At 35.7% G+C, this 27,358-nt stretch overlaps 2 protein-coding genes across 7 annotated transcripts in view; one reads left to right on the forward strand and one right to left on the reverse strand.

Moving 5' to 3' along the window:
• Positions 1-706: 706 nt before the first annotated feature.
• The window catches only part of Ziz (dedicator of cytokinesis protein Ziz), a 60,240-nt gene continuing 33,588 nt past the window's right edge, over positions 707-27,358 (reverse strand). Inside the window, exons 2-14 of one of the 4 annotated variants that reach the window (XR_004975689.2) lie at positions 18,896-19,012; positions 17,542-18,134; positions 17,290-17,475; positions 17,085-17,202; positions 15,855-17,025; positions 15,522-15,772; positions 15,114-15,449; positions 10,693-13,782; positions 10,480-10,626; positions 5,086-5,296; positions 4,731-5,019; positions 3,964-4,661; positions 707-2,074 (exon numbers count right to left, since the gene is read on the reverse strand). Coding sequence is in view for 2 of the 4 variants with exons in the window: in XM_014231900.3 (XP_014087375.3) it covers positions 2,052-2,074; positions 4,435-4,661; positions 4,731-5,019; positions 5,086-5,296; positions 10,480-10,626; positions 10,693-13,785; positions 15,114-15,449; positions 15,522-15,772; positions 15,855-17,025; positions 17,085-17,202; positions 17,290-17,475; positions 17,542-18,134; positions 18,896-19,012 (6,762 nt within the window). In the remaining 2 variants the exon portion in view is untranslated. Of the gene's footprint in view, positions 2,075-3,963; positions 4,662-4,730; positions 5,020-5,085; positions 5,297-10,479; positions 10,627-10,692; positions 13,786-15,113; positions 15,450-15,521; positions 15,773-15,854; positions 17,026-17,084; positions 17,203-17,289; positions 17,476-17,541; positions 18,135-18,895; positions 19,013-27,358 lie in introns of all 4 variants that reach the window. The other 3 variants (XR_004975688.2, XM_014231901.3, XM_014231900.3) reach the window with 3 other exon arrangements.
• Positions 6,419-9,153, forward strand: LOC106615607 (DNA ligase 1). 3 transcript variants are annotated; one of them, XM_036358850.2, is made up of 3 exons: positions 6,419-8,404; positions 8,467-8,635; positions 8,747-9,153. In XM_036358850.2, the coding sequence occupies exons 1-3, from the start codon at positions 6,765-6,767 to the stop codon at positions 8,822-8,824; spliced, it is 1,887 nt and encodes a 628-aa protein (XP_036214743.2). In that variant the 5' UTR covers positions 6,419-6,764; the 3' UTR covers positions 8,825-9,153. The 3 variants fall into 3 exon arrangements, with proteins under 3 accessions (XP_036214743.2, XP_014087378.2, XP_036214744.2); XM_014231903.3 differs by having other exon boundaries at positions 8,817-9,153; XM_036358851.2 differs by having other exon boundaries at positions 8,755-8,917.

Raw genomic sequence — 27,358 nt, forward strand, 5'->3', positions numbered from 1 at the left:
ATTTTTCATTTATTGGTTTTTGACGATGAATATCTAGTAATCTTAATCGAAAAATTATTTTTCAGTGCATCAAACGGAAAAAAAAAATTTTTTACCCACCTTAATGTACATTTTACCTATATATATATATCTGGTATTTGAATTTTTAAGTCGTAAATTTTTGGTAATTATTATTCAAAAATTTTTTATAACATAAAATAAAGAGAAATGAACAGACAGCAAAGAGTTTTTGGCCAATATTTAAAAAAAAAATCGCATATTATAGCTGGCTCTCTTACTCTCTTTTCTTTATATTTATTAAAAAATTATTGGCTGAATTACTATCCAGATTTTTTAATTGTTCATATTTGCATAAATTTAATCATAGAATGTACTTATTAAGCATTTTTGCCTTCAAATTTTCTTGAAAATATATAACTTTTACACGGTTCATTTTAATTTTTATCTAATTTAGAAATCAATGCTAAAACTTATTTTTTTACTTGAAATTATGTGGAAGTTATTTTTTATGACGCCACAAATTATTTCTAATTTTTGCTTTTTTTGTTTAACATATTGAAACTGTTTTAAATTTTTTTCTTTTTTCGGCAGATTTGATTTTTTTCTTGTTTTTTGTGAAAAGTGCTTTAATTGTATTATGCTCCCATTTTCTCAACATTTTTGCGCAATTTACAGAATTTTAGATTTATCATTCCAATAACATTAAATCAACGTTGTAATTATGCCATAATATTTTTATTGCAGTGCTATTAAACAATGAATAAATATTATTATTATATATTAGTTTCGTATTTCTTTCAAACGTTCAAACATTTTTGTCTAGGTTTAACCATTTACAAATTTTGACTGCTACCATAAACCGCTTTCACTTCGCGCAAGCTCCGATAGCTAACACTTCATGTGTATATAAAATAAAGTCGAGTTTTTGATACGCACATAAACAGTTAAAGCAATATACATGTACACTTAATAAATAAAAAATAATAATATTATATTATATTATATATGTTTAATATTTACAAAAACCAAAAAAAAAAAAATTAAATATCAATAAAGGTAGTTATAATATTGGAAACGTACATACTTATTTATACTATATTATATTTATATAAATGTATGTATACATATTTATATAACTTATCTTAAAACAAAAATGTATATAGTTACATATATAGTATAGTATATGCCTAAACATTATTTGCAATTTAAAACAAATTTCGAATAATATTAATATATAATAAATAATTACGAAAAAATAAATAAATACTTTTATTAGATACATACGTATTTACCATATTTAGCGTTTAGCTAAAACTTCATAATTTGTTTATATTTTTACTTAAAGTTAGCATTGAATATTGTTAAGTGTTTTGTGATTTAAATGCAATACCATTTTTTATGTGTACTTTTTTTAGAAACATTTTTTTTTTTTATAATTTTAATAACAAAAAAATAATTAACCAGCTCACTATTTCCTCAACAAAATTTAAAGTTAAGCAATTTGTTATGGCTAAATGCGTGCTAAGCCTTAAGTGTAAAAAATTATAAAAAATATATTTGTATACATGTATAAATAATTAAAGCGAACAAATATATAAAACAAATATGTGGTAGTACTACAAACGCTTAGTGTTTTTGTTGTTGTTTGTGTACCAAGTATATATGTATATCCTTATAATAATTAATATAATTTTATATTCATAAATATTTTATACGCCAAATAACCAAAGCGCTTCTTCAAATAGCATTGCATACTGCATAAGCACATACATTGCTGTGTTTCTATGTTTGTATTGGTTAGATATTTTGTTGTAGTTGTATTAAATTTTTGTTCGATACTCGACTCGTATTTGCTTGTCCTTTAGCTATTGTGTTTTGCTTGCATATGCATTTTACCTATGTATGTATTACATATGCGTGTCAAGCATGTTATTGTTGTTGTAAATTCATTAAGTCGCACTTTTTGCTTGTAATTGTGTTGGTGTAATGGTATGGGTGTTTGTTTCTTATTTTTATTGCATTATTTGTGACTGTGTTGCTTTTGTTATAAATTAATACACTGCAAAACCAAAACCTAGAATTAGAAAAAATCGTAAAACACATTAATGAAGATGTAATGAGTTGAACAAAAAAAAAACACATATAACGAGGTGTTAGTGTTTTATGATAATTTAGTGTTTATAAAGGATAGTACATATGTTTAGTGGTGAAGCGGTGCCTTAAATTTAGCTGAAAGTATGAAAATATAATTATAAAATATATTTTTTACGAAATTTTACATATTATTTGTTAAATAAATATCAACGATTGAGAGAAGTAATTCCTTAGAAACTAGCTTGCATTCTTCGACTCTTGGAAAGTGGCAAATCGAACAGACCACTATCATAAATCAAGTAGAAGTGCATTTGAAAGCAATTATACCACTTAAATGAGAAGCTCACATGCTGTCTTGTATATAATTTAACTACATAACCTCGTTGTTGCTTTCACATGTAAATTTTAAAAAGATAAATGGCGAATTTTAAATTATTAATAATTATTTTTCTCTCTTAGATTTAATGCTGCACCGTTCCTACATTGAAATATAAGTAGCATAATAAATAAAAAGTAAATATAGATATTATATACACACATTTTACATAATTTGGCTAAACAAAATTTTGCCTTTACTAAATTTTCTGTTGAGATTTTTTTATATTCAGCTTTAACTTTTTAAACTGAAATCTTATATACCGGCACGAATTACTTGTTGTTGCTGCTTCTATACATTCTAGATAATTTTCAAAAGAAATTATTAAGCAAAGTTCCTTGAAGCAGATAAGTTCGGAGGTCTTCGCTTATGTAGACCCCTCTTAATAACGAAACCACTTATAGATACTTATTACAGTGCTAATGCAGTTATTTAAGACCGTTATCAATGTTTCTGTGCTACACTTTTCTTGAAAAGCAATACGAAAAATTGTTTTCGAGTGATGAATTTTCGTCAAAAATTATATTAAAACGCTTTTAGTAACTCTGAAGCGATATAAATTATATTTTGCGATTAACAATTAAATTTTAACTAATTAAAATTGAATTAAATTCCTAAAAATAGAATTAAAAATAGATAATCTAATTTTTAATCCAAAACCTTTAAACCTTCCTCTGAAATATATCAAATTTTTAATAATTATAGGCATTAATATTTAATATAATATTATATGTTATTTATATTAAATTATATTTTGCGATTAATAATTAAATTTTAATTAATTTCAATTAGATTTTTAATCCTAAAATCAGAATTAAAAATGTATAATCTAATTTTTAATCCAAAACCTTTGAATGAAAAAATTCGCAACCCTGCTCTGAAATATATCAAGTTTTTAATTATTATATGCATTAATATTTAATACAATATTATTTATGTTTTTTATACTAAATTAGCTAATTATTAGATAATAATCTTTGGCTTGATTTTCATTAAATGCTTTAGCACATCATACGAATTTTCTAAATAACACATTTTCCTTGCTTTCTGTGGTTATATAAAGACTTTAGTAAATAGTATGTATTGATATTATAATAATACTATATAACTGAATAAAAGGCATAATACTTAATTATACTTAAGACACTTAGAAGTCAAAATGCAATTGAAATAGCTAGGTTGTATATAAGTATGTGCATATAAATAAATTTTTAAGCATATATAGACATAATTATATGGTTTATGTATAGCTAATATATTTATACATATATGTCTAATATAATTATAATTTATATCTATATATTATATATAATATTTTATTGATACTCAAAATTTATGCAACAGTAAAATTAAATTTATTTTATATACTTGAAACAATCACTCCACCATCATCATAACCCGACCAAATTTTTGCACACCTCAAATAGTCTGGTTAGTAAAGCGCATACATATAGACACATTAAACCATTAATAATTTGGTATTAATTAATCACCATTTGCCGACGCTTCCAAAGCCCAGAGAAAAAATATTGCATTGGCGTGATAAAGTATTATCTTGCATGTGGCATAAATCAAGCGTTCAATCAGCATTTTGTAGAATATATACATACGTTTATAACGTTCACCAAACATCTGAATGAGTGTTATAAAGCCGCACAACTCACATAGAGACCACACACACAGCTTTTTATTTATTACTAATAGTTATTAATTTTTTTTTATAGTTTTTTTTTAGATTTTTGGTTAATTTTAGTTAGGTTAGTTGCTTAAAATATCGAAATTCTAGTCAAGTTAGCTTTGCTATAGATTTTTTTTAACTAAAATTTACTAATACACATCATTCGTATTGTGTATATATGTATGTATGTGTGTGTGCGAAGGTGTGTGCATTTGTGTGCGTAGTTTTTGGATTCTTTTTGTTTTTAATTTGTTTTAATTTGTATTTAGCAAATTTTAGGCAGTACTTGAATTTTGCGAAGCGCCACTGATTGCATTAAACAAAGCCATGCTATTGCGTTGCCCGCTCGTGACGCTATCATCCAAAGGTTGAAACGGCTCACCGAGTAGCTCGCTCAGCGCCTGACACAGTTTGCGATAATTTTCGGTGAGCGCATTGTGATATTCGGCTTGATCGTTGCTGATCATGCGCGCGTTCAACTGCAGCGCCGTATTGCAGACCTTAACGAAGTCTCTGCAAGAAGTAATTACAAAAATAGTTTATACAGACATACCGTTACCTATTTATAAGCAACTCGCTCACCTAAAAATATCCTTCAAATCTTCCACACGATCTACCGAAAAATTGCTCACAATTTTGGGATCCAAAAATGCTTGCGCATAGGCGAGTGGACCGGCATTAACAGTAACCGCAACGCTGCCTTGCAGCCGCAACTGCAGCTTCTTAACATCGGCGGGCGGCAGTATGACCTCTTCGAGTTCTGAAACCTTCGTTTGCATTTCATCGATCGCCACCTCTATGGGGCTCAGCTCGATGATTTCGCGTGATTTTACCGGTATGCGTTTCAGCACATAGGGGAAGGAGTAGGTGGCTGTAAAAAGCAGAGATGGACATGGCATAAAAAGATTATTGTGTGTTTTTAAGTGAATGGACTTACTTTTGATGACCGTTTTGCGCTTCCATTGCTCCTCGACGCTGCCACGCGCTGCACCGGATTTCGTGAATGGTGTTTCGTACATAAAAGTGTCGACATCGTGATTTTGTTCGAATTCGTTTAGGCGCTGATCGAGCTCTTCCTTGCTAAAGAATGGTATCACGTGGGTGACTTGGATGTAGGCCAATTTGGGATCGAGCGCATTAGGATCCACCTGGAAATAGAAAAAAAATGGCAGTACGAGATTTGATAAAAACTGCTTTACCACAATATATGTATTTTTTTATTAACTCAATTCAAAATCTTATTCCTTTTTAACACTCATCCACTTTGTCTTAAGTTTAAATATTCTTACATTAAAGTTATGGGAAGTACTGAACCGATTTTAGTAACCTTTAGTAATATGCCACATTATTATCAGAAAAAATGCCCATTTCATTAAGATATCTTACAGATTGACTGATATTTAGGTAACGTTAGTTATAGACACCGAGGTCCGTGAACCTCAAAGTTTTGGTCCGATTTCGATCATTCTTAGATGAAAGGTGTCACACCTCGAAGCCATTGCACCGCTTTCGCCTAAACTCAAACTGTAACATAAAGATATTTAGAAAATGTTTTGCACCAAATTTATTTGAAATTGGTCGAGTAGTTGCTGAGGTATGGGACTTCACATAAAAGTTGGCGGTACCCATTGTACCCGGAGTTTAGAGGAAGAATAGGATTCGCAGTACGGATTTTTTTGTAAACCTACCTATCGACTTTACGGTCTTATTTAATGACACTGACGTTGCTTTTTAGAGAGGTTTGAAGCTTCATTTATGACTCAGTTGTAGTGCTTTTTATTTTTTCAATTATAGGCACTTTACTTTGCGCGTCTAGAAATTATTAATATATCTCAATTTTTAATCAAACTTTTGCTTATACGGACGGGCGGACAGAGAGTCAGCCAGAATTCAATTCGTCCGTCTGGCCATCCTGATCAGTTTTCTATATAAAACTCTATATCTAACTCGATCATTGTTCTATATATAACTCTATATTGATCTCAATCAGTTTTTGGTATTTCACGATTTCTATTATTTTCAATAATTCAAAAGTATGGCTAAAAAAAACGTCAACAAAAAATGTAATCACAAACTCTTCGAACAACCCTTTTATTTTATTAAAGTATATAATATATTTATAAAAGTATGTGTATATATGTAAACATGTAAATAAATTTTTTTTAATCTCTAGGAAATACTGATACCTTCGCACATATCAAAAAAAACTGTATTTTCAATTACTATGACATACAACTTTGCCACAAGCATCATTTCACAAATCTGGTAAATATTTTCCCGAAAAGAATTAATTTTTTGGTTCGAAATTTGACAAGATAATTTTTAAATTTCTACGTTTTTTACTTCAGTTTTAAATCCTATAAAATTCGTTTTAAAAACAACAAAACCAGAGAACGTATATTTTCTGCTTTTCGACGACCGATCAACACGACTGCCGAACGACCAAAAAAAACGCGCAAGAAAAAGTCAACGGACAGTCGACGAAAATTTTCGGGCAGTCAGGAGAGAGTTTTTGAAAAGTAATTGAGACACGGCAGTAGAAGCAGAAACTAAGTTAGCAGTGAATTTTGAATCGAAGCAGTTTACAGAGGTCGCCGAAAATAAGTAGAAGGTAAGATGCAAACAGCCGCCGATATGCCCATAGAAATGACAAATAAAGAAACAGAGCAAACAACCAAGCTGCCACTGCCGATAAGTGGCACGATTATTTCCACCAATGGACTCAAAATTACATCCAGGTTAAATCCGGACGCCAAGGAATTCTATCCCTCATATTTATTGCGACAGAAAATTATGCGAGAAATTGGCGACGTCGGCGGGGGTAATGCGCTTACGCAGCCGTTACAGCTGACGCACAATGCAAATGTTTTGAAGGTTATAAAAATCGACAGCATAACGACATCAAATCAAATAGGGGCAGGTGTGAATGCGCTGAAGGAACAAGTAGACGATGTCAAAGCAAAAGAAGCCGATGCAATACGAGCTGTGGACGAAATAAAAGCGCCGAACGTTAGAGAAGCAGTCAAGGTCAATAATGACAATGGCCGTGGCCGTGGCCTGGATGTGAAATTGAAGAAGAAGGAAGAAGAAGCAGTGGTATTAGCTAGCAAAGTTACAGTTACGCAGTTGAACCTGGATAACGAAAAAAAAACGAAGCAAGTCGAAGACGACGTAAGAGGCTCTGAAGAGGACAGCACAGACTTTGAGGATGCCGAGGGAGAACCGATGTTGCAGCCGGTGAGCGCACAAGCGAATAAATTTCAACTTAACCAATTGGAATTGAATAATGCCGAGACAAAAGTGGCGAGCGACGAAGGAGAGCCGCGGACTGTACGCGAGAATAGCAATAATGAGCTTAGCGAGAACGTAAGTGATGAAGAGAATCACGAGCAATACTCCGATCAGAGCTCCAATGAAACACTCAACGAATTCAAGTGTAAAGAAGACACCGAATCCGTTGAAGTCAGTGAGCTGAGCGAAGAGAATGAACTGGCTGAAGAAGAGGCTTCGCATGAACTACCACAAATCTTAGAGGAAATAAAAGAAATCAACAGTTTGTGCGGTGATGGTGATGGCGATGTGGAATGCGAAACGGATGGTGTATGTGAATGTGTTGGCATAGGCGATGGTGATGGTGATGTGCCGCCAGAATATAATACACAGCAGCAACAACAACAACCAAGCGATAAGCTAACAAATGAAACGGATGATGATGTAGCAACTGGTGGCAACACCGAAACGCCACCGGAAACACCAAATGAGGTGTGTAAAAGCACGACAGGTAAATCACGTCTCGGCAAGGTTAAGCTGCTCAAGGAGAAGGAGGATAAGAAGAAGACTGAGAAACGCACCACATTACGCAAATTGGCGAGCATTAGTTTGAGCTTGCGTGGCAAGAATAGCGCACATCACAGCGAAAAGACATCGACACGCAGCAGCTCTTCGGTGATGACACGCACCAAGCGTCTCTCGGAGAGTCTACACAATCTCACCATGGGTCACAAGCCGAAGACGGATAGCAAGAAGACTGAGGGCAGCAGCCGCCTATTGCCACGCAGCGTCACCAACATACCGCGGCCACCAATTGCACGTGTACGCACAGCGCTTAGCAGGGCAACAACCGAGTCGAATGGCATGAATTATAAAGCGCCGAAAACGCGCATAACCAGCAGCGTCTCAACAGCCAATCATAGCGCCGCGAAAGATACCACCTCGCTGAAATCAGTGAGCTCAACAGAGCAAAGTTTAGCTGTGAAGTAAGTAAAAAAATACATTACAGCATTCTATAAAAGCTAGCTCGTATTTGTTTTGTTTGCAGAACCACCACACAACCTTCCAAGAAGTCGCTCGTCAGCAAGTCGTCAAATGCCACGCTGGAAAAGTCCGGCATACCCACAGTCACAGCGACCAAATCCAAGGATTCGGTGGGCAAAGTACGTCCGCGTGGCACGCATGCCTCCACTTTGCGTCAGAATGAGGCGCAAAAGGTAAGCGCATCAAGGAATAATAATACCTAACCTCACTTTATATTTTTATTTTCACTTTATTTTGCTGTGAACTTTTGTGCGTCAATGTGTTTTTTTGTATTTTCATTTTATATGTCCATGCCCCGCAAATCCAAAACCCACATGTTGCGTAAAACCCTCGCTGGTCGCTGCGCCTGTTTAGCGTCGTAATCTATTTCCGAACGATGATGTCGAATCGAATATTGAATTGTCACAATTTTTGTTTAAGTAACGTATCTTTTAAAATATAAAAAAACATATATATTTTTTTAATTAAACAATTGCTAAATGGAAAACACAAAACAAGTGAATTGTTGCGCTGTATTTTGAAGAGGTCAAGGCCTAAGCTTTTTTGCATAATTTTTCAACTATGTAGTTGCTGTTATTGTTGTTGTAAATGCAAAGCAAGCACCAGCGCCAAAGCAGTAAATGACAAATGTAATCTATTAAAAATATATCTGTAAATTGTAATAAATACTGATATTTTAACAACAACAAAAGTCGCAGATTTCTGGAAGAAGTTTTATGATTTTTATGTTATAAGTTCATTTAGCGAAAAAGAATGCTAAAATTGTATAATTTTATTCCATATTCTTATATGGGATTGTGCACTCTAAGCCCGCAAGAAATAAATTTTGAGAAAACGTACCAAAAAGCCCGCTGAAGACGAAAGTTGGGAGATACATTTTCTAAAGAAAATTTTTCAAATCCTTTAAATATGTAGACGTGACAATCAGTAATCAAATACAGGCTATAGAACAAATTATAGTCGATTATTAGGAGTCAGCCGTATATTTCTTCTCAAGGACAATAAATATAGAAAATTGTCTCAAAACCAGATATTTATCAAGATTTTGCAAAGTTATTGAATGTGTGTCAACATTTAATTGAGATCAAGATATAAAATGTCGTAAAAGTAAGCATAAGGAGGAAGGATCAAAGAGCTGGGTGAGAGATACAGGCGAAACACAATCTCGACTATCATGACATGAAGCTTTCTCGTGTTGTTGGAATAGAAATATCTTAAGTGAAGCCCATACTTGGTATGTCGAGGAAATGCTAAAAAGTTATGAATCCAGTTTTTGATCAAGACGGGTTCAATGCAATGGAAATATTTCTAAAAGCTGGATAAGTCTGCAAAATTCAAGAAATTTAGGGGGAGTTTAATTACTACAAATTGAGGGTGTATACCAAGAATTTCACAAAAGTGTTGGATACTTGAAGTTTGAGCAGACTATAACTATTGTTTAGTAACGCACAAAGCGGTAGCAAAAAATTTCAACAAAACCAGAGACAGAACAATAATTTTCAAATTTTAAGCGTCCATAGCTCGAAGTAATCCACGGATTAAAACGTGGAAACGAATTGCATTCATCTTTGAATCTTATGTTAGGTATATCAAGCTCTAAATAAGTTGTGAAGATTGTGATCTCGATAAATGTTATAAATTGGGAAGAAATAAACACACTCCGCTGTAAGGTGCGGAAAACTCACTGGTGGAAAATGAACCAGGCTGAAATTTTTTGTCTTGCTTGCATAGCAAGGAAAGGTAAAAAACGAAACGTGTGTGCTCTCGGAGTCGGTCGTAATCGTCCACGCAGTTGCGCAGCACCATGGATAGATTTGCATTGAAATTAGTAATTTTATATCTTCAAAATATTGTACAAGCTAAGAAACGTTTTGTTCAAAATTCAAGAAATTTCAGAGTTCATGTTCAATATTCGTTTTCACACGTGGCTCAAACTCTCCTTCCGTTTTAACTTAAACATATTTATATTTCCCCTGCATAAATTATAATATATTTGTGGCTAAAACTTTTGACTTACCGGTGATGAGTCCATAATCATCTTGACCACATCCTCGCCGAATTTCTCTTTGTATTGCTTCGAAAGGCGCTCTGAAATCTCGCTAAGTGAGGTTAGTTTCGGTTCCTTGTAAACAAATTCAACTGCGTGATCATCTTCAAAATACATCTGTTAAATATAATAAATAAAACGTGAATACTGTCACCTATAAAAAATTAAATCAGTCACGCTTACCATGCCGAAGAACACGACACGATAAAAACGACCCAGCATACGTTTGCCCGAACGATTTACTTCGACGATTTTATTATAAGCTTGCATAAGATGCTCATACGATTGCGCCAATTCGATATACGAACGATTGCGCTCATACATTGGCAATATGAGTTTATAAAGATCACCTAAGCACTCGAAACGCTCGGCGCGATCGAGAAAATCAGCGCACTGCTTCAGCTGATCCAACAACATCTGCTCGGTGTATTGCGAATCCTGAGCGCCTGCATCCAACTTCAAACCTTGCTCATCACGCGGTATATTACGCGATATCTTTTTGAAGGACGAAGCGCCCCAGTTGATGTTGCAGCCACCGCGTAAGCGTAAATACTCTGACATAAGCGCAGCGATATGCAGATGGCAGCAAGCCGCCTCCGATATGTTACCATTTTGCTCGTGATTGCGCGCCATCGTAATGAGCCAGGTGTGCCGCAGTTCGGGTGTGGAAGCATAAGAGTTTGCTAGTGAATACTGTAGCTCGAGTAAACGCTCGGGATCCATGTGATGTGCCTGCATTTGCGCGGTGGCCATCAGTACGGTACGCACGCGACGCGTTAGATCTTTAACCTCCATTGGGAAACCGGTGCCCTTCATTGCTTTATCGCTATTAGCGTAACTGTTAATCATGGAGAGACTTTCTTGGAAGCGCGCGTTATTCAAACCGATCACATTGCCGATCATCTGTGAAACGGAGATAATCACTTGTAGATGCACGCGTGTGAGTCCTTTCCGGCCGGTATATTCAAAGTTGCTGCGCATCAGCAGATAAAGCACGGCGCATGACTCGTGGCGTATTGCGACTAGACGACTGTCGCAACCCTTCAACAGCTCATAAACCATTTGACCGCATAGCGTGGCATTGCCTTTGAAGAGCGCTGGTGAGAAATTGTTAATGAACGCGCGCAGAGCGGCAAACACATGTTTCGACAGTCTTTCTGACTGGCCCAGCTGCAGGAAACGTAGATAGACGCGCGCCAGCTGCGGCAACACAAGACTATCACATAATTTGTCACGAAAATGTACGGCATACAAGCCGAGACTATCGAGTATGATCATACCAATTTCGGTAGCCAAATTGGACTCGTAAAGCGCCTGTTGACTGCGCGCGGTCTCTTCAACAAGATTTTCACGATTCTGCGTATGATTAAGTGTACCTGATTCATGCGCTGTGCCATTACCATTAGCCGCTTGCTCTGCGTTTGGCGGCTGCATGCGCGCAGGTAAAGTACTGGCCTTTGCGGTGCGCGCCGCACGCGCTTCCTTACCATCGTCCGCTAAATTTATATGCTTTTTACCCACGTAACGGAATTGCACCAGACACAAATCCAGTATGCTGAGATAAGCCAGCGTTTCAGTTTCGGTACAATTCTGCCACCAGCCGATCATTTGATCCTGCGCTAAATGCTTGACGACAAATAGAAAACCGAGCAAGAGATCTTTACTCTCCGCGGTATTGAATTTATCGCAACGCGGCAAACTATTCAAACCGTGCATAAGATTAAGCGAGCGGTTGTGACCGTTGCGCATGGCAACGTCAGTCAAGTCGGTAACATGGTGCCCATTTGTGACAGCGCCTAAAGTGGGCGTGTCTTGTGAATTTTGCGAATCGGAATTGAGCGTATTTAGCGAACTCTCCGAGTTACCATTTGCGAGCGGCGCTGTACCTGGATGCATCGTATCTCTCACATACACTGAGGCGCGCAGTGGACTCGGATGTTCAATATGCAGCGTCATGCGATTTTTCGAACGCGGCGTAGACGTTGACGAATTCAAGGCTGTGTCTTTGCCGAACACATAACTGCTGGAACATGACAAGCGCTGTGTATATGATGCCGAATCGGCGTAGACGTGACCATTAGGCGTTGCCACGCCAGACATATCGTCGATCCGATGCGTATTTTCCATGACAATACCCAACCAGGGCACATAAAGTAGCGCTATGCGTGAGAGTTGTCCACGATTCTGATAGCGATCGTCGAGTTCATGCTTGGCGAGCAGATTTTTAAAGATGCGCAGCGCGTGCCGTCGCACCGCGCTGGCTTCGTTCAGACTATGTTTCAGCTGTTGCAACAGCAAACCGGCAAGAAAGTGTTGGCGACAGAACTCCTCAGAGAGTGTAAAGTGTAGCATCATTTCTGGCGGACGATTCTTCGGATTCAATACGAATGGCAAATTGAGCGGCACATAATGTTCGTGTTGACAAATCTCAGCTAAGAAATCAAATTTAAACTCTTGTAACGTACGCTGATCGCCCGGCTCAAACTGTTCCATGTAATATTTGATTAACTTGAACACAAAACCACGATCCATGTAGCTGAGGCAACGACGCACGAATTGCGACAACGAACGATTCAACTGTTGCGTCTCTACAGGCAGATCTTTGTAGCGCGAGATCAAATATGAAGTCAGCACCTTTATCAAGCTCTCAACACGCGCTGGGAATTCTTTGGGAAATCGTTCGTTTCGCAGCATACGTATACGCCCCGTATCCAATAGGTGTTGCGCCATACTTTTTATAATCAAATCGAAGAATATACCCGAATAATGCATAAACTTATTGACAATCAGAAAATCGGTATTGTTCGGATGCAAAATGGTCGGCAGATATTTGCACAATTCACCGTGCACCGTACGCGATGTCTTCTGACTGTAGTAGGGCGCATGAAAGACATACTTAACATAGGCCATGAGTAGCTCTTTGCGACCGGCCTCATCGATCAGCATGTGTATGATGTTGATCAGTAAGCGTATGATATTCAAACCGATCTCCTCCGACTGTGTGTACACGAGTAGTGTGAACAGTTCATTTAATACGGTCGGCAGGAAATTGATCAGCGTGCTGATATCGACCGCATGTGCTGCTTTGAGTATTTTACAGGTCTCCGATTCAGCGGGTAACGCCGTGGTTTTGCCGCCCTCCAACAACCTTTCGCAGTGAGCGAAAAAGTTATGCAAATGCTGATCGGCGGTCAGTACGGTTGAGTCCATGCGGAAGGCAACGCCGAAGAGTAAGCGCTGATTGTCGATCCATTGTATTTCGGGACCGCAATTCTGCTGGAAATATGGTAATGTTTTGTAGACAAAGAGTGGGAGATAGAAAGAGGGAGAGAGCGCGCGAGGAAGTGTGGCAGTGAGAGGGATAGAGTGCGTATGGACACCGGGATGATCGTAAACCAAGCATATGTATGTTGACGGACGAGCCCAAGTGTATGTGTGGGCGTGTGTGTGTGTTTATGGCACCGAGGAAGCGTTTATTATATTTTAAAATAATTATAGTTATTATTTTCAAACATTTTTAAAATTTTTTGTTAATTGATTTCCAAAAAAGTTTTTTTTGAATTTTGTGTACAAATTTTTTATATTAATTTTTATTTAGTTTTAGTAATTGTATTGTGGGAAAATATGTTTATTTTCAAATAATTTAAATTTCGTGTATAATTTATTTGTGAATTTTTCGTCGTTTTTAAATTTTTTATATTTTATATATTTTTTATATATTTTATATATATTTTATATATTTTTTATATATTTTATATATTTAATATTTATTTTATATTTTTTTTTTTAATATAATAATAATATTTAAAAATATATATATATATATTTTTTTAATATAATAATAATATTTAAAAATATATATATATATTTTTTTTTTATATTTATATTTATATTTTTATATATTTTATTTATTATAATTATTCATTTTTTGGGAATGATTTTTGTTGTATGAAAACGAAATTTTGTTGGTGTTGCAGCCAAATTAAAATATTTTTTTAATCCATATGTACACGCACAAGAATTTGAAGACGCATGAAAAATATGGAAAAACAAGACAAAGAAGATCCAAGTGAGTAATGATGAATAGAAATAAATGTGAAGAACATTTAAATGTATTTTGTTTTTGTTAGAATTAAGATATGCATAAAAACAAAGAGTGAAAATGTATGTATGTATATGGGATAAAATAAAAAAAATAGGTTAGTTAAAAATGCAAAGTAAAAAAACAAAATAGAAAAAAATATTCATATATACATTTTAACAAAAATAAATAAATAAAAAATATTAGAACAAAAAAAATTAAATACTTCGTAGAGAATTATTAAAAATTAATTTATTATAATTAAAAACAGAATTAAAATCAGAAAAAAATAAATTATAAATGAAAACGTTTAATTATAAATATTTTAAAATATTAAAACAAATGACAACATCAATGATAATATTAAAAATTACAAAATAAAAAAAATATTATATATGTAAAGCTTTTTAAATATTAAAACAATATATAAAAAGAACTCCCAGTTGTGTTACGAACCTTCTTTCTTTAGTCACAAAAAACAAAAATGTATTTACACTTCCAACTATGAGTGTCACACACTTACCCCTTTGCCCAGGCCCAATGGCTGTATCGACAAATAGCCCGCAGGTAGTGTCGCCGCTACCGCGATGGCTTGCTCTTCCAGATTGATGCGCCCCTTCTGCAATAACGGCAACCAAGCATAACCGATGGGTGTTTCAAAAGCTGCATTGGCATCACGTTTCTTGCCCAAATTACACGATACATGGTAGAAGGAGAAGAGCAAGTGATGTTCGGGAAAGAGCCCCAATGGCAGACGCATTTTCACCTCCTCATACCAAGTGGGTGTGGTGTGGTGATGCAGCACGGGGCAAGCGATTTGCGAGACTAGGAAATCATGACCAGGGCGACCATAAATGCACTGCAAGAAATGTCAGAGGGGAGTTTAAGTTTTAGCAGCAATAAATCAGATTTTGAATACTGCGCTACACACCTTCAATGGCTTGCTACCCTCCTCATCTGAGTCGCGCAACTCCACCACCACTGTTATGTTGCGTGCACGCGAAAAAAACTTTTGACTATCGAATTGCAAGTACTGCGGATAGACAAATAAGTGATTGCAGAATGTTATGTAGGGATAGGTGTCGCGCTTGCAATTGCTTTGGAATTCGGTCAGCTCGAGCGTGGGCGGTTTGGGTGGAAATGTGAAGTTAGCTAGCGGCACTAAAGACTTAGTAAAGGAACCTGCGTATGTATATATGTGTGTGTTGTAGTAAATGAGAGCTAATGGCAAATTGAAATGAATTAAATGCACACACTCACTCACCTGACACCTTCTCCACCTCTTCAATGGTTAGCTTCATATAACCCGGTATAACTGTGAGTTTGCTCAGCTTATCGGGCTTTCGATATTCCGCTAGTAATTTCAACAGTTCCTCATCCTTCAACTTATTCGCCTCCTGTCGGTAGATGGTCGTCAATTCAAACGTATTATTCTCCGTATCCAATTCGTTGCGGTAGAGTCGAAAGAGCGGTTTGGCCGCCCAAGCGAAGGGCTGCCGATAGTGCCCTATGTTTTGCGCATAATTACGCGCTGTTTTGTGTAGTTTTAATGCGATCTTTGGATCGCGTCCAGTCTTCAAGTACGGCTCTGCCGCTTGCACTATACTACCTTGCAGTATTTTCTCCACCTTTAGCACCAAGTAGATATCTGGATGTGGCGCTGTAACTGAGAATACTGCCTGACGCAAGTGCGCGAAGTGTTCTTTGCCGCATCGCAGCAAATCTCCGGAGAGATTCTCCAGCAACGAGTTTTGCACGCGTACACCACCATTGCTGCGCGCGCGTTCATCCTTTTCATCACCGCGTCGCTGTGGCACACAACAAGCCGACACGGAGTTTGGCACTGGCGTCGTGGGCAGCATATCGCCGACAGTGTCATCGTTAACATTGAAATAAAATGATTCGGTTAATTTACGTCCGTTGCGTGCATCATACAGCGCTAAGCTGGTGATGTATGGTTCCACTTGGCATAAGTTCTCGCCATCGAGTCCGTCTGTGCCAGCGCATTGCAAGCGAAAACGTAAGCCTTTACAGGCTATAAATATGCGTTTGCCGAATTGCTCACGAAACTGGTCGATGATATCGGTGCTTGTTGCTTTACCCGTAGTTTGGTAACAAGCGAATAGACGTCGGCGATGCTCGCGTCGCGCCTGCGCAATTGAAATGTCTGTTTCACGTCCGTACTTAATCAATTGCGGGTTCATGGACTGATCGAGACCTTTTAGTGTGCCGAAGATGACTGTGCTGGTGCTAGGTTGTGGTGCGCGCTCCAGTGATGCAACGCGCTTATCCTCCTGTATCTTGTTTTGTTGCAACACCAGCGAAAGCTTACTTAGCCAATCCTTGAATTCTTCTTCGTTTTCGGCAGCGAGCGTAAACGATTTATGACCAGCGGTCATGCGTAGCTCGAAGCAGAAGCGTCCGCGTTTTGGATTCTGCAGACAAAGGAATTTGTTGTAAAATTATTGTTATAAACAACAGAGAGAACAGTTACCTGCACCACTTCCGTGCAAAAGTCCATGACTATTGTTGCTTTAGCCTCACCTTGCTTCTCATCTTTGTGTAATTCGAGTATGTAGGTGCCGTCCACTTCCTGGCGCAGATAGCAATACCTGACAACATATGAAGTAGTTATTATCATTTAACTAATATAAATGAAACAGCCGTTTCAACTAAACCAAATTAAATAATCATCACACCTCCTTTTAAAGGATTTATTGCCGATGTTGACAAACATGCGATCCGAACCCGAGTCGGGACCCTTCAACAAGTATCCCTGCTTGGTTATCGAATCAGCTTGAGATCGTGTCATTTGCTCGTCAATACGATCCTGATCGGCATCAATCTCATACACTTCCTCTATCAAAGCTTCGGGTGGATTTATTCTGTAAATTTATTTCACATTAAAAATTAGAAACCACAACAATACTATTTGCATTGACAATCTTTACTTTGGCAAATCATGACATGTGCCACCGTAAGCGCTGTACTTGTAATGTATGAGATGATTTTTGGCACGATATGTATACAACGCTTGACGTGTGAAGCGCGTACATTCGGCGCGTGTACCGCCACCACTGCCATTGCTACTCATGCCATCCGCACCATCCGAGCCGTCCAAGTCCTCATCTTCTTCGGGTTGTGCGAGTATATTCGATTTCAATGTTGATGATGAGGATGAATGCGAATTGGTAGTCAGATTGCCACCAACTGAACATGCAGTCGAAAGCGCAGACTCATAGGATTCGTGTGAGGAAGTTGGTGATTTGATGGATAACTGTATTTTTGTAGATGAACTCTGTGAGCTTTTTCTCGAGAGATTACCGTTTTGTATATTTGCATTGGATTGACTGCTAAATTGGCGTTGTGTCGTCTTGGGACTATTTGTATGACTACTCTGGCGTGAAATGGAAGCACTACTTGAGCCGTTAGAACTGCCATTTGTGCCACCGTGTAATGGGCAAATGATAGCTTCGTTAGGCGGTTCGAACCGGTCGATAATTGATTTGGTATTTGTGCGCTGTTTGCGAGGCATGACGATTTCCTAAGAGTATAAGGAATATAAGAATTTTCTTGATTTAAAATGGAAAGCTAAATTTTGTCTTTAGCTGATCTTAAGGGGAAAACATAGTGAAGCAATGATAAAACAAAATCGCATAAGCAACAAAAATTAGTCATGGGAAACAATTTTCGTCCTTAGCGTTAATTCAGAAAGCCTTAGACCCCAAATAATAAAATTCCTAAAGATCTTATTTTTGGAGAGTTCGAATTTTAAGGTTCTGACAAAAGTTTACTAATTTTGTTGTTGTAACGGCCTAGACCATTACCCAAATTGCATTGGAAAATAAGGCGACAGTTGCTGATCGGACATAAAACTCTGTTCGAATCGGTTACGTAGACCCAACTGTCTTGAAAAAAGTAACAGATAAAATGTCGATCATTACCAAACTTGTACCATTTATAAGCTCCTATGGTTTAAAGACTCGTCTACTTGAATGGGATGATGGCTTGGATTCGTATATAAATCAGAGCAATCTGACACGATCCATAAGCAATTTAATCGGTTGAAAGGTAAACTAGTGGCTAAAGATGAGAGAATACTAGATTAATGAAGTTTTGAACAGCCAGAACCAGAATTAATAGACTATTATTGCTTTAATAGCCAATAATGTGGACATATGAGTTTTCCCGGTCAACTTATTTGTTCCAAATCTTTAAAAAGGTCGGAGAAAAAAAAGCAAAACCAAGAGTAATAAAACCAGCTAAATACTTATAAGCTCAACGGACAGAATACATTAGACTTACCGACACATCGTCATTGGGATATATCAAGAGTTCTCGCTGTGGATCATTTTGTATTAGCATTTTGTTTTTCGCAACAAAGCCCTCAAAATCGATAGGCTCCACCACTTGAGATTTGTTCTAAAAAGAAATAGAAAAAGTAACAAATAAAATCATGAATTTTTTTGCTTAAATAAAGTTCAGTTTTAAATTAAAAAAATTGGAAGTTGACATCATCGTAATTGTAACTAATTTACGAGCTGTCAAAGGAAATGTAAACAACCGAGAAGAATACAGATAAAGGTCACGGGATACGGCTATTACACACCCAAATTATTGATTTCATATAAAAAGGAAGTCAAGGTGTCTTTCAAATGGAACCATTAAAGACGACAGCACAGTTAATTGCACGACATTATAATGCCACGCAAGAAAAGAAAACAAGCACACGAAAAACAAAAAAAAAAAAACACAGTTAATGCGTCGAATTGTCTTATTGAAGGACGACTCGGTTGTAAAGAAAATGTTAAGAATTTTGCATTATCATTGAAAATAAAAAGGAAGGTGCGTTAAGGAAATGACAAATGGAGGGACATAGGGTGTGATAAATGAAATGAGTTTGTGCGTAATTTGATGGGTGTCATATGAATATGTGACATACCATATATTAGGCGACGCTGTTGGGAATATACATATATGAATAAAGAGAATTTGTGGTGGGTAGAATTTAATTTGTATGAAATATGTAAACAAATTTTTAAAAGATTAATTTTTTTTCTAATGAAATTTGTAGGTTAAGTTTTAAAAATGCAAATAAACTATTTCATAAAATTCCTAAATATTGTATTAACACATATATTTAATAAAATATTAAACTATTATGACAATAGTCTGTTATTAAATGGTTCGAAATCCAGTGAGGTGGTGAGTGGTGGCGTTTACTGTCGCTCTCTTTTAACTCTAATTTCAGGAATACAGAGAAATTTCTGTATATGCATATTATCTTTCAAAGTACAACAGCACTTTTCTTTATTTATTAGACTAGTATACGTGCTGGGTCATAGCGGAATCGCTGAAAATTGTAAGGCAGAGGAGATTGACATAATCTCTTGTCATTATTCACGGACTAGAAGCAAGTGTGAGTTTTCTCTCTTTTTATCTATCTCACTCCTCTTGCAGTGTACTCTGTTTGAACCGTTGGGGAGCTTGAGGTCAATCGCAGGTAAACTAGAAAATTTATTATGCCCGTTATAGCATATCCCTCTCTAAAAAATTAGTAGTTACTACCCTTTGGACCCTTACGGTAAAGCAAAACTTTGTGCCGGTTCATGTACTGACTCAATAGTCGGTAAGATTGAAATACTAAAGCCGTCTACATTTTCCTTTTTTATGAATCATCATTTATCTAGCTTACATCCATAAATACGTTCAATACCCACTATCGACCAATTTATAATCCACAAAAAGATTGAGATTTATTTCAAAACAAAACGCCGGCCAACACAAATACAAACACACTTTTTTAATAGCCCACTTAGTAGTGAATATGTTTTCATTAGAAGCCCAAAAGCCATTTGGTCCACAATCTCGACAACAGACAAAATTTAAGACTATAAATTTCCTGCCTGATTACCTTAAAGTGCTGAAATATGGTTGCTACAAATAAGTACTCTTACTTAAGTGTCGATTTTCGAAGACGGCACGCCGCTAAGTGATTGAAAGAAAATTTCAAAGGCAAAATAGAAACTGAGGACCCTATGAAAGAGGAAAACCGAGAACAAAAATATATCTTCATGTTGAGCAAACAAGCAACCTTTGGCTGCCTAGAAGTGCTAGTAGTGCAACTAATTGAAAAAACACTCCACTGTGAAGTGTTTACTTAATATGGTGGCCTCTAAAATTGGGATATCCGACTTTTTCTGCTTTATTGGCTTTGCTTTGGTATCATTATTATAATTTTTTTTTTTTTGAAACTTAAGCAAAACATTTTCTTAAGGGCACTTTTGCTTATACAATAGATGTGTCAATGATATCTATAGGTCTTAAGAACTTAGTGCCTATAACTATTGTACATATATACGTATAATGTGTATAACAGCAACAACCAGAAGAGTCCAATGGTTCGTTGTCTGTAAATAACCTTGACCGAATTTCCCAAAAGATTCAGCGTCAGCAGTTGTGTGTTTATATTATCTAAGCATTGCCGGTCGTAAGTTTATGTTTTTGTTGTTGATGTGTGATGTCTGTCGTCGTGGGTCTCTTGTTGTTCACTCAAATGTTGCTACAATATTTTCCTCGAGTGTTTGAAAGCATAAAAATAAAGTTGTATTTGTTGTCTAGTGAGCGTTAGTTTATGTGTGTGTGTTTTTGTTTTTATAATTTTTAGTTTTTTTGTTTTGCTTCTGATTCCAAACTGTTGCGGGGGTTTTTTATATGCAGAATTTAAGAATTTATTCTATTTTACGAAACTTTTTTCTTTTTATTGGTTCATAAATTTCATTTCTAATACTTTTTTATAGTTTTCAAGAATTTTCTGGCGCATTTTGAAACATGGCTGTGTCAGCAGACTGCAATGAAGAATGTTTCACCTAAACATAAACAATGACATCGCCTTTTGGTTGATATGTTTTCTATAAGCAAGTGGCAAAAGTATGCTCAAACAAATAAATTACCCTTTAGGTATTCAACAACGCTGGTCTCAGATGCCAATTTTCTTCATTGCTGATCTTTGACAGAGTTTGGATGGATTAGTTGTTCCGCATTATTCTGGTTCTTATTTTATCTCAATACTATTAGCCAAGATCTAAAAAAAAAAAAAAATATTCAGACTTGGTATCAGCCGAACAATTAGAACCCGAAAGTGTTCTACAACAGTCGTTGTCTGTAGCAATACATCTGAGATTATAGTTTATGTAGATTAACAATTTTTGTAGCTTAAATACAACTGAACTTGATTTTTTTAGAGACGGTATAGCATTGCAGAGTCAAAAGCAAACACTAAAATGATCCCTTATTGAAAAGAGATAACGGACCCTCGGCTCACTATATAGAAACTTTCTTACAACCCAGAGAAGAAGTAATCCTCTATAAAATTGGGTTCTTTTATGTCACATATGTGTATTTTAGTGGTTTAGTTTTACCTGAGCTATAAATTAATCTTAACTAATATTTTTCTTCAACTTTTCTAGTAGTAAAAATATTATATAGAGCATGGCTCAGTGTAAAAAAACTTCATCTGCGCAAAAAACATCATATTATCTTAACTTTATACAGCAATCGAATTAAGCGCTCCGAGCGAAATTCTTGGATATTCAATAGACCGCAAACTTGATCTCCATTGTTCAAATTTCTTCCTAGAAGAGAGTTGTTCAAGCTTTATTTCCTTAAAATAGAACGCGAGAGGTGTTTAAAACTAAGATATGATTACTTTGGCGATAGCTCATAAAATAGCGCTTAAATCAGGGTTTATGCACCGAACCATGGAAAAAATTAGTCGGTGCTCCAACTAAATTTGCACTTTTGAGTAAGAGAAAATTTTTTTCGGATTACCAATGCTCGCTCTCTACCGGAGCCTCACACCTACACATAACAAAAATATTTTGAGTTTACGCCTACAAATCTTTATACACTTGCATGTCTTTAAGGCAATTCAACGTAATCGAACTTTTGTCAAACCTCATCTCCAGTCAGTAATCGCTGATGTGGCGTTGTCATGGGTGCAGCGCATTTGGCACCGTTGACGTCGGTCGTTGCCATAAATTCACAATAACAATACACCAGAGATGCCTTAATGCATTGTCATCATTATCAACTTCAGCGATAACAGTGTCGATGGCGATTACGCGCAACTCCGACTATTATCAGCATTCGCACACAAATGTAAATATACGTGTGGCTTGATTATCTCTTTCATTTACATCATTATCAAATTCATCAAACTAAATCGACGGGCCATTTGGCTTTTACAATTACAAGATGCTTACAGACATCGAACAAAGTAATTAAATGTATGCATTAGGGTGGAGCGGAAAAAAATTTTTTTTGCTTAGCCTGAGGGTAAAATCTGTAGATTATAAAAAAAGAAAATTTTTGGACAAACAAAAATAATTTTTTTAACATCTAGCTTAAGGAAAGAATGTCGTTTAAGATTTTTTTCAAAACTCCAATAATGAGCACAAAATTTTTTTTTAAGTTGATAACTTTTAATTGGCTAGAAAGAAGACTCTCCACAGCTTCCAGAACAATTATCAAACATTTTTTACGAAATAAAAATTTTAACTCGAAACTTTACTTTAAAACTGAGTGGGTTGGCCTCTAGATGTTAAAAAAAAATTTTTTTTTATAAACTACAGATTGACTTATTTAAGGCAAATTTCATTTTTTTCTTTTGAATTTAATAACTCAATGAAAAAAAAAATAATTTTAATTTGCCAAGCTCATGGTCTTTTAGGAAATTTACTGCTTTACAAAAAAACAGAAAATTTCCTACAAAATTTATGAAACGAGATATTTTTTCAAGTAGTTGGAACGAAGATTTGAATTTTTCTATCTGATAATAAGCAAGAAATAGAGAATTGTACGGCAGAGTACCTTCTCGTTAGAATTAAGAGCTCATGCTTGGAGTGATTTCTTAGAGGGGTCTAAGAACCTATTTTTCAGAGTACCAAGCGAAAAGAAAAATTCGTTTTCTTTGACCCACCCTAAAGTACAGATGTACATGCATATGTATAGCGTATATAAAGACCATCAATATGGATGTACGCGTATAGCAGACAGTAATTTAAGAGATCAATGGCCATCAGCTGATATTTAGCGGTGAGCAATTTGGCGCTCAATTAACAAGCCGTCGGTCAGCTGGTGGATCGAGATTGCCAGCAATTTGGTATGCGCGTCTTTTATGAGTGCTAAAATACATATTTTTTTTAACCTTTTTCGATTTGTAATTTTTTTTAATTTTTATTTTTATTTTTTTGGACTTGCATGTTTGGATTTTTTTTATTGTCTTCAGTGAAAATCATTGCTAATTTTTATGCAAAGCCTGTGCTCAAGTACACGAATCACTTTCATACCTGCAAAACATACGAATATAAATATGCATATGTATATACATGCATACATATACAAAATGTGGGTTGATATGAAAGTGTTTCACCAAGCTTAAATGGTGGCACTTTGAAAGCATCTGAGTATTACTCGTACAAGCAAGCAAACACCTAAACATAAAACCAACATGTATAAATATATACCAGTATATTATAGATGTTTGTAGCACCACCAACCACCACCAGCATTTGGTTAAATATTTATTAAAAAAATATGTGCGGCACGCGTTGCCACGAAATATTTAGCATTGCCAAGTCATGGTCTAGTTCAGTGCTACAGTTTCCATTAAATTTTTTTTTTTTTTAGTTTTGGCATGTCTCTTTTTTGTTTAACTTTTTTTATATGCATATATGAATATATTTTTTTCTGCACCCATTCATTCATTCACTACACTTCACCGCACTTCAGTTTGTTTTTTGCATGCCAAATTATTTTGTTTTTGCTAAAAACTTCATGACAAACCGTTATCGATTTATTTACTTACATACATAAATGGACTATACCGGTTGCAGTGTTGGTGGTAGTTGCGTTTCATTATTAGTACCACTGACCACTATTGGGGCTTATGTGGTTTATCAAGCCAGGCGTGACGTAGTTGTTGTGACTTACATATTTTAATGGACTTTTTGGTGTTCTTATTTGTTTGTTTAATCCTTTAATAAAAAATTTTGAATTTTTCTTTAAACGCGCACATTTAAAAGGTTCATTTTTCGGGTTCTCTACATATAATATGTACATACATACATGAAATCGGCGGTTTACCATTACTAGATCGTGAATTATTGTTACATTATCCTCCATTGCTGTTTAAGACCGACGTGCGACCACGTTACACTCGTTAAACCAGTTTTAAACGCCGCCATCGAAGGAGAAGGGTTACCGTATATAGCGCCTAAACACATTTTTACTTCACTGCTAAAAACAAGAGTCGAAATAACGACTCTTTTCGATTTTCCAAAAAACCTTAGGTGTGCCACTTCCACAAGCAGTCAAAACAAACCGACGAGCCTGATTCGGCCAAAATTTTCATAGTCTACAAGAATGTACCAGATGATAGTGACGGTGACTTATCGTATCGTAAAATTATAAGCTTGTAATAAAGAGGTGTGCACTTTACAGAAAGAAATGTTTCAACAAACTTTAATTCATAGCAAAGTCATGTTACAATAAGAATATCGCCTGATGAAGTTAGCGGCGAAAGACAACAAAGAAAAACAAAATCACTTTTGGAACGTTTAGAATTCTATCGTTTATGCTTTCAACTTCCCATCTGCCACATGTCACTTCCGTTTCCACTTGTTTCCATAATTGTTCAACAATAAAGAATTTTTGTTATTCGCCAACCAAACATCTTTGAAACATACGTATGTATATATGTATGTATGTAGATATATTCATACTTTTCTGCTATAGTATGACAGATTTCGTCCTATGGCAATTTTTCGCAACCATTTTTAATTACAATTGTAGACCGTTGCGTGTGGCGCCCTTAGACAATGCGACATTGCGTTGACCTTAGGCATTATGCGCAAAGCATAACAAACAGAAGGACTCGTATCTAACTCGCATACGTTGCTCGCGCTACCCTGTAGAGAAATCTGGAGGATTGAAAACTTTGAATTGTGTTAAATGAAAGCTATCACAATGCTTAAACTTTCATTGGACTAAAAACGAAAACTCTGTACTGAAAGGGATATAAATAGGAAAAGGATATGATTATATATTTTAGTCATTGTACTATATACATCGTATTAAGTAATATTTTGCATATTCTCTCACATTTAAAGAATATTGTCTATAAAACCTTAGACAAATTCAATCTTTCCTACAGGGTATTCACCTATAAACACACACAGAAATATTTGCAGACGAGTGTAGATATTTATTTACATCGAACACCGGAAAGGGTGTGAAAATGCGTGCCAACATTTTAGTATCTAATTTAACCCTCAAATGCAATGAATTATTTGCAGACACGCAAAATTTCCACCTAACTTCGATTTTGTCACTACCACTACCCCTCTGTACGTATCCTATCTTTGCCATCATTAATTTGCATTTAGCTCCCAAGAGGTGGTTGTTGTAAAGCGTGCTTGAGGGCGCTCGCAAACACTTTATCGTTTTGAAATCTTGCACATTTTGTGGCACTCGGCGGTCGGCTCAACTGGCTCATCTACACTGAGATTCATTAGGATATTTGGCGAACTTCGCAGGCATTTATTTGCATAGGTTGATGAGGATCAGGTGTTTGGTTACTCATTTCTTAGACTATTAAAGCACAAATTTGTGTGAGTAGCGATATTTTGGCTTTCTGATTTATTTGTGAAGAACGATAGAATTGAGTAATTGCGAAAATTAATTTTGTTGAAGCGAAGATTGTTGTTTATATCAGTCTGCTACCAAAAAAAATTACAATGAAAAAAGTCTGAGGTGATTTGACATATCCTCATGGGGGAAGCATTCAATTAATAATTGTCAATTTGGTTCTATCTGAAACTTGAACCCACGTCCCACAAATAATAGCTTTTCTAGTTCCACAAAATGACTTACCTGTGGATTACTTCCTTAAACGTTCATAAATAAAGGGTTTTAAATCTAACCTAACTTTATAGTGCATATCACAATGACTAAATGTTCCGGACCTAAAAAAGAAAACACGGTTTTTTTGTTCAAAATTGAAAAAATCCAGCGCCGTTCTAATATTTCAATTCGAGCGAAATTTCTTACCGGCGAGCATTTGTTTTGAGGTCTGCGAATAACCAATAGTGGTTTACAGATTTTATAGAAGATGAAGAAAAGACACACTGTAATTTTACAAGAAGATTACACTACAACTTTCTGCACTGTTTTTTAAGCATATTTGCGATAAATTAAACATCCAATCGCATATCTTAATATATTTTATATGCGTACGCTCCTATAGCAATCAAAAATATTTCTTCTTGTCGAGATTTAAATTCTCTAATATGTACACGATTTGTATGACTAAGAAAACTGCTCTACAATAATTGAAAAATTAAAAAAGGAAAACTCTTGAAAAAATACTAATACTTTTACATAGAATGCCATGCACCACTTGAGTCCAGCAACTGCATCAAGCACGTCTAATAAAGTTGTTGTTGCATAAAACTTCAAACTCCAAATGAAATAATTTCTATTATTGTGCACATAGAATAGGAGGGTACAAAGTTTATTAGCAAAACAACACGAAAAACATCGAGCAAACTGCATTTAATTGAAGTCAATTAATAAAGCGGTACGCAATTGCATTCAACGAATTCGCAACAATTCTGCAGCAACGCGGCCACTTTGCGGTTTTATTTTCATGATTTTCTGATGCTGAAACATTGGCAGTTGCTTCCGCAACTTTTAGCATATGTATGG

The sequence above is a fragment of the Bactrocera oleae genome, chromosome 3 (genome assembly GCF_042242935.1).
Source record: "Bactrocera oleae isolate idBacOlea1 chromosome 3, idBacOlea1, whole genome shotgun sequence".
NCBI classification, from domain to species: domain Eukaryota; kingdom Metazoa; phylum Arthropoda; class Insecta; order Diptera; family Tephritidae; genus Bactrocera; species Bactrocera oleae.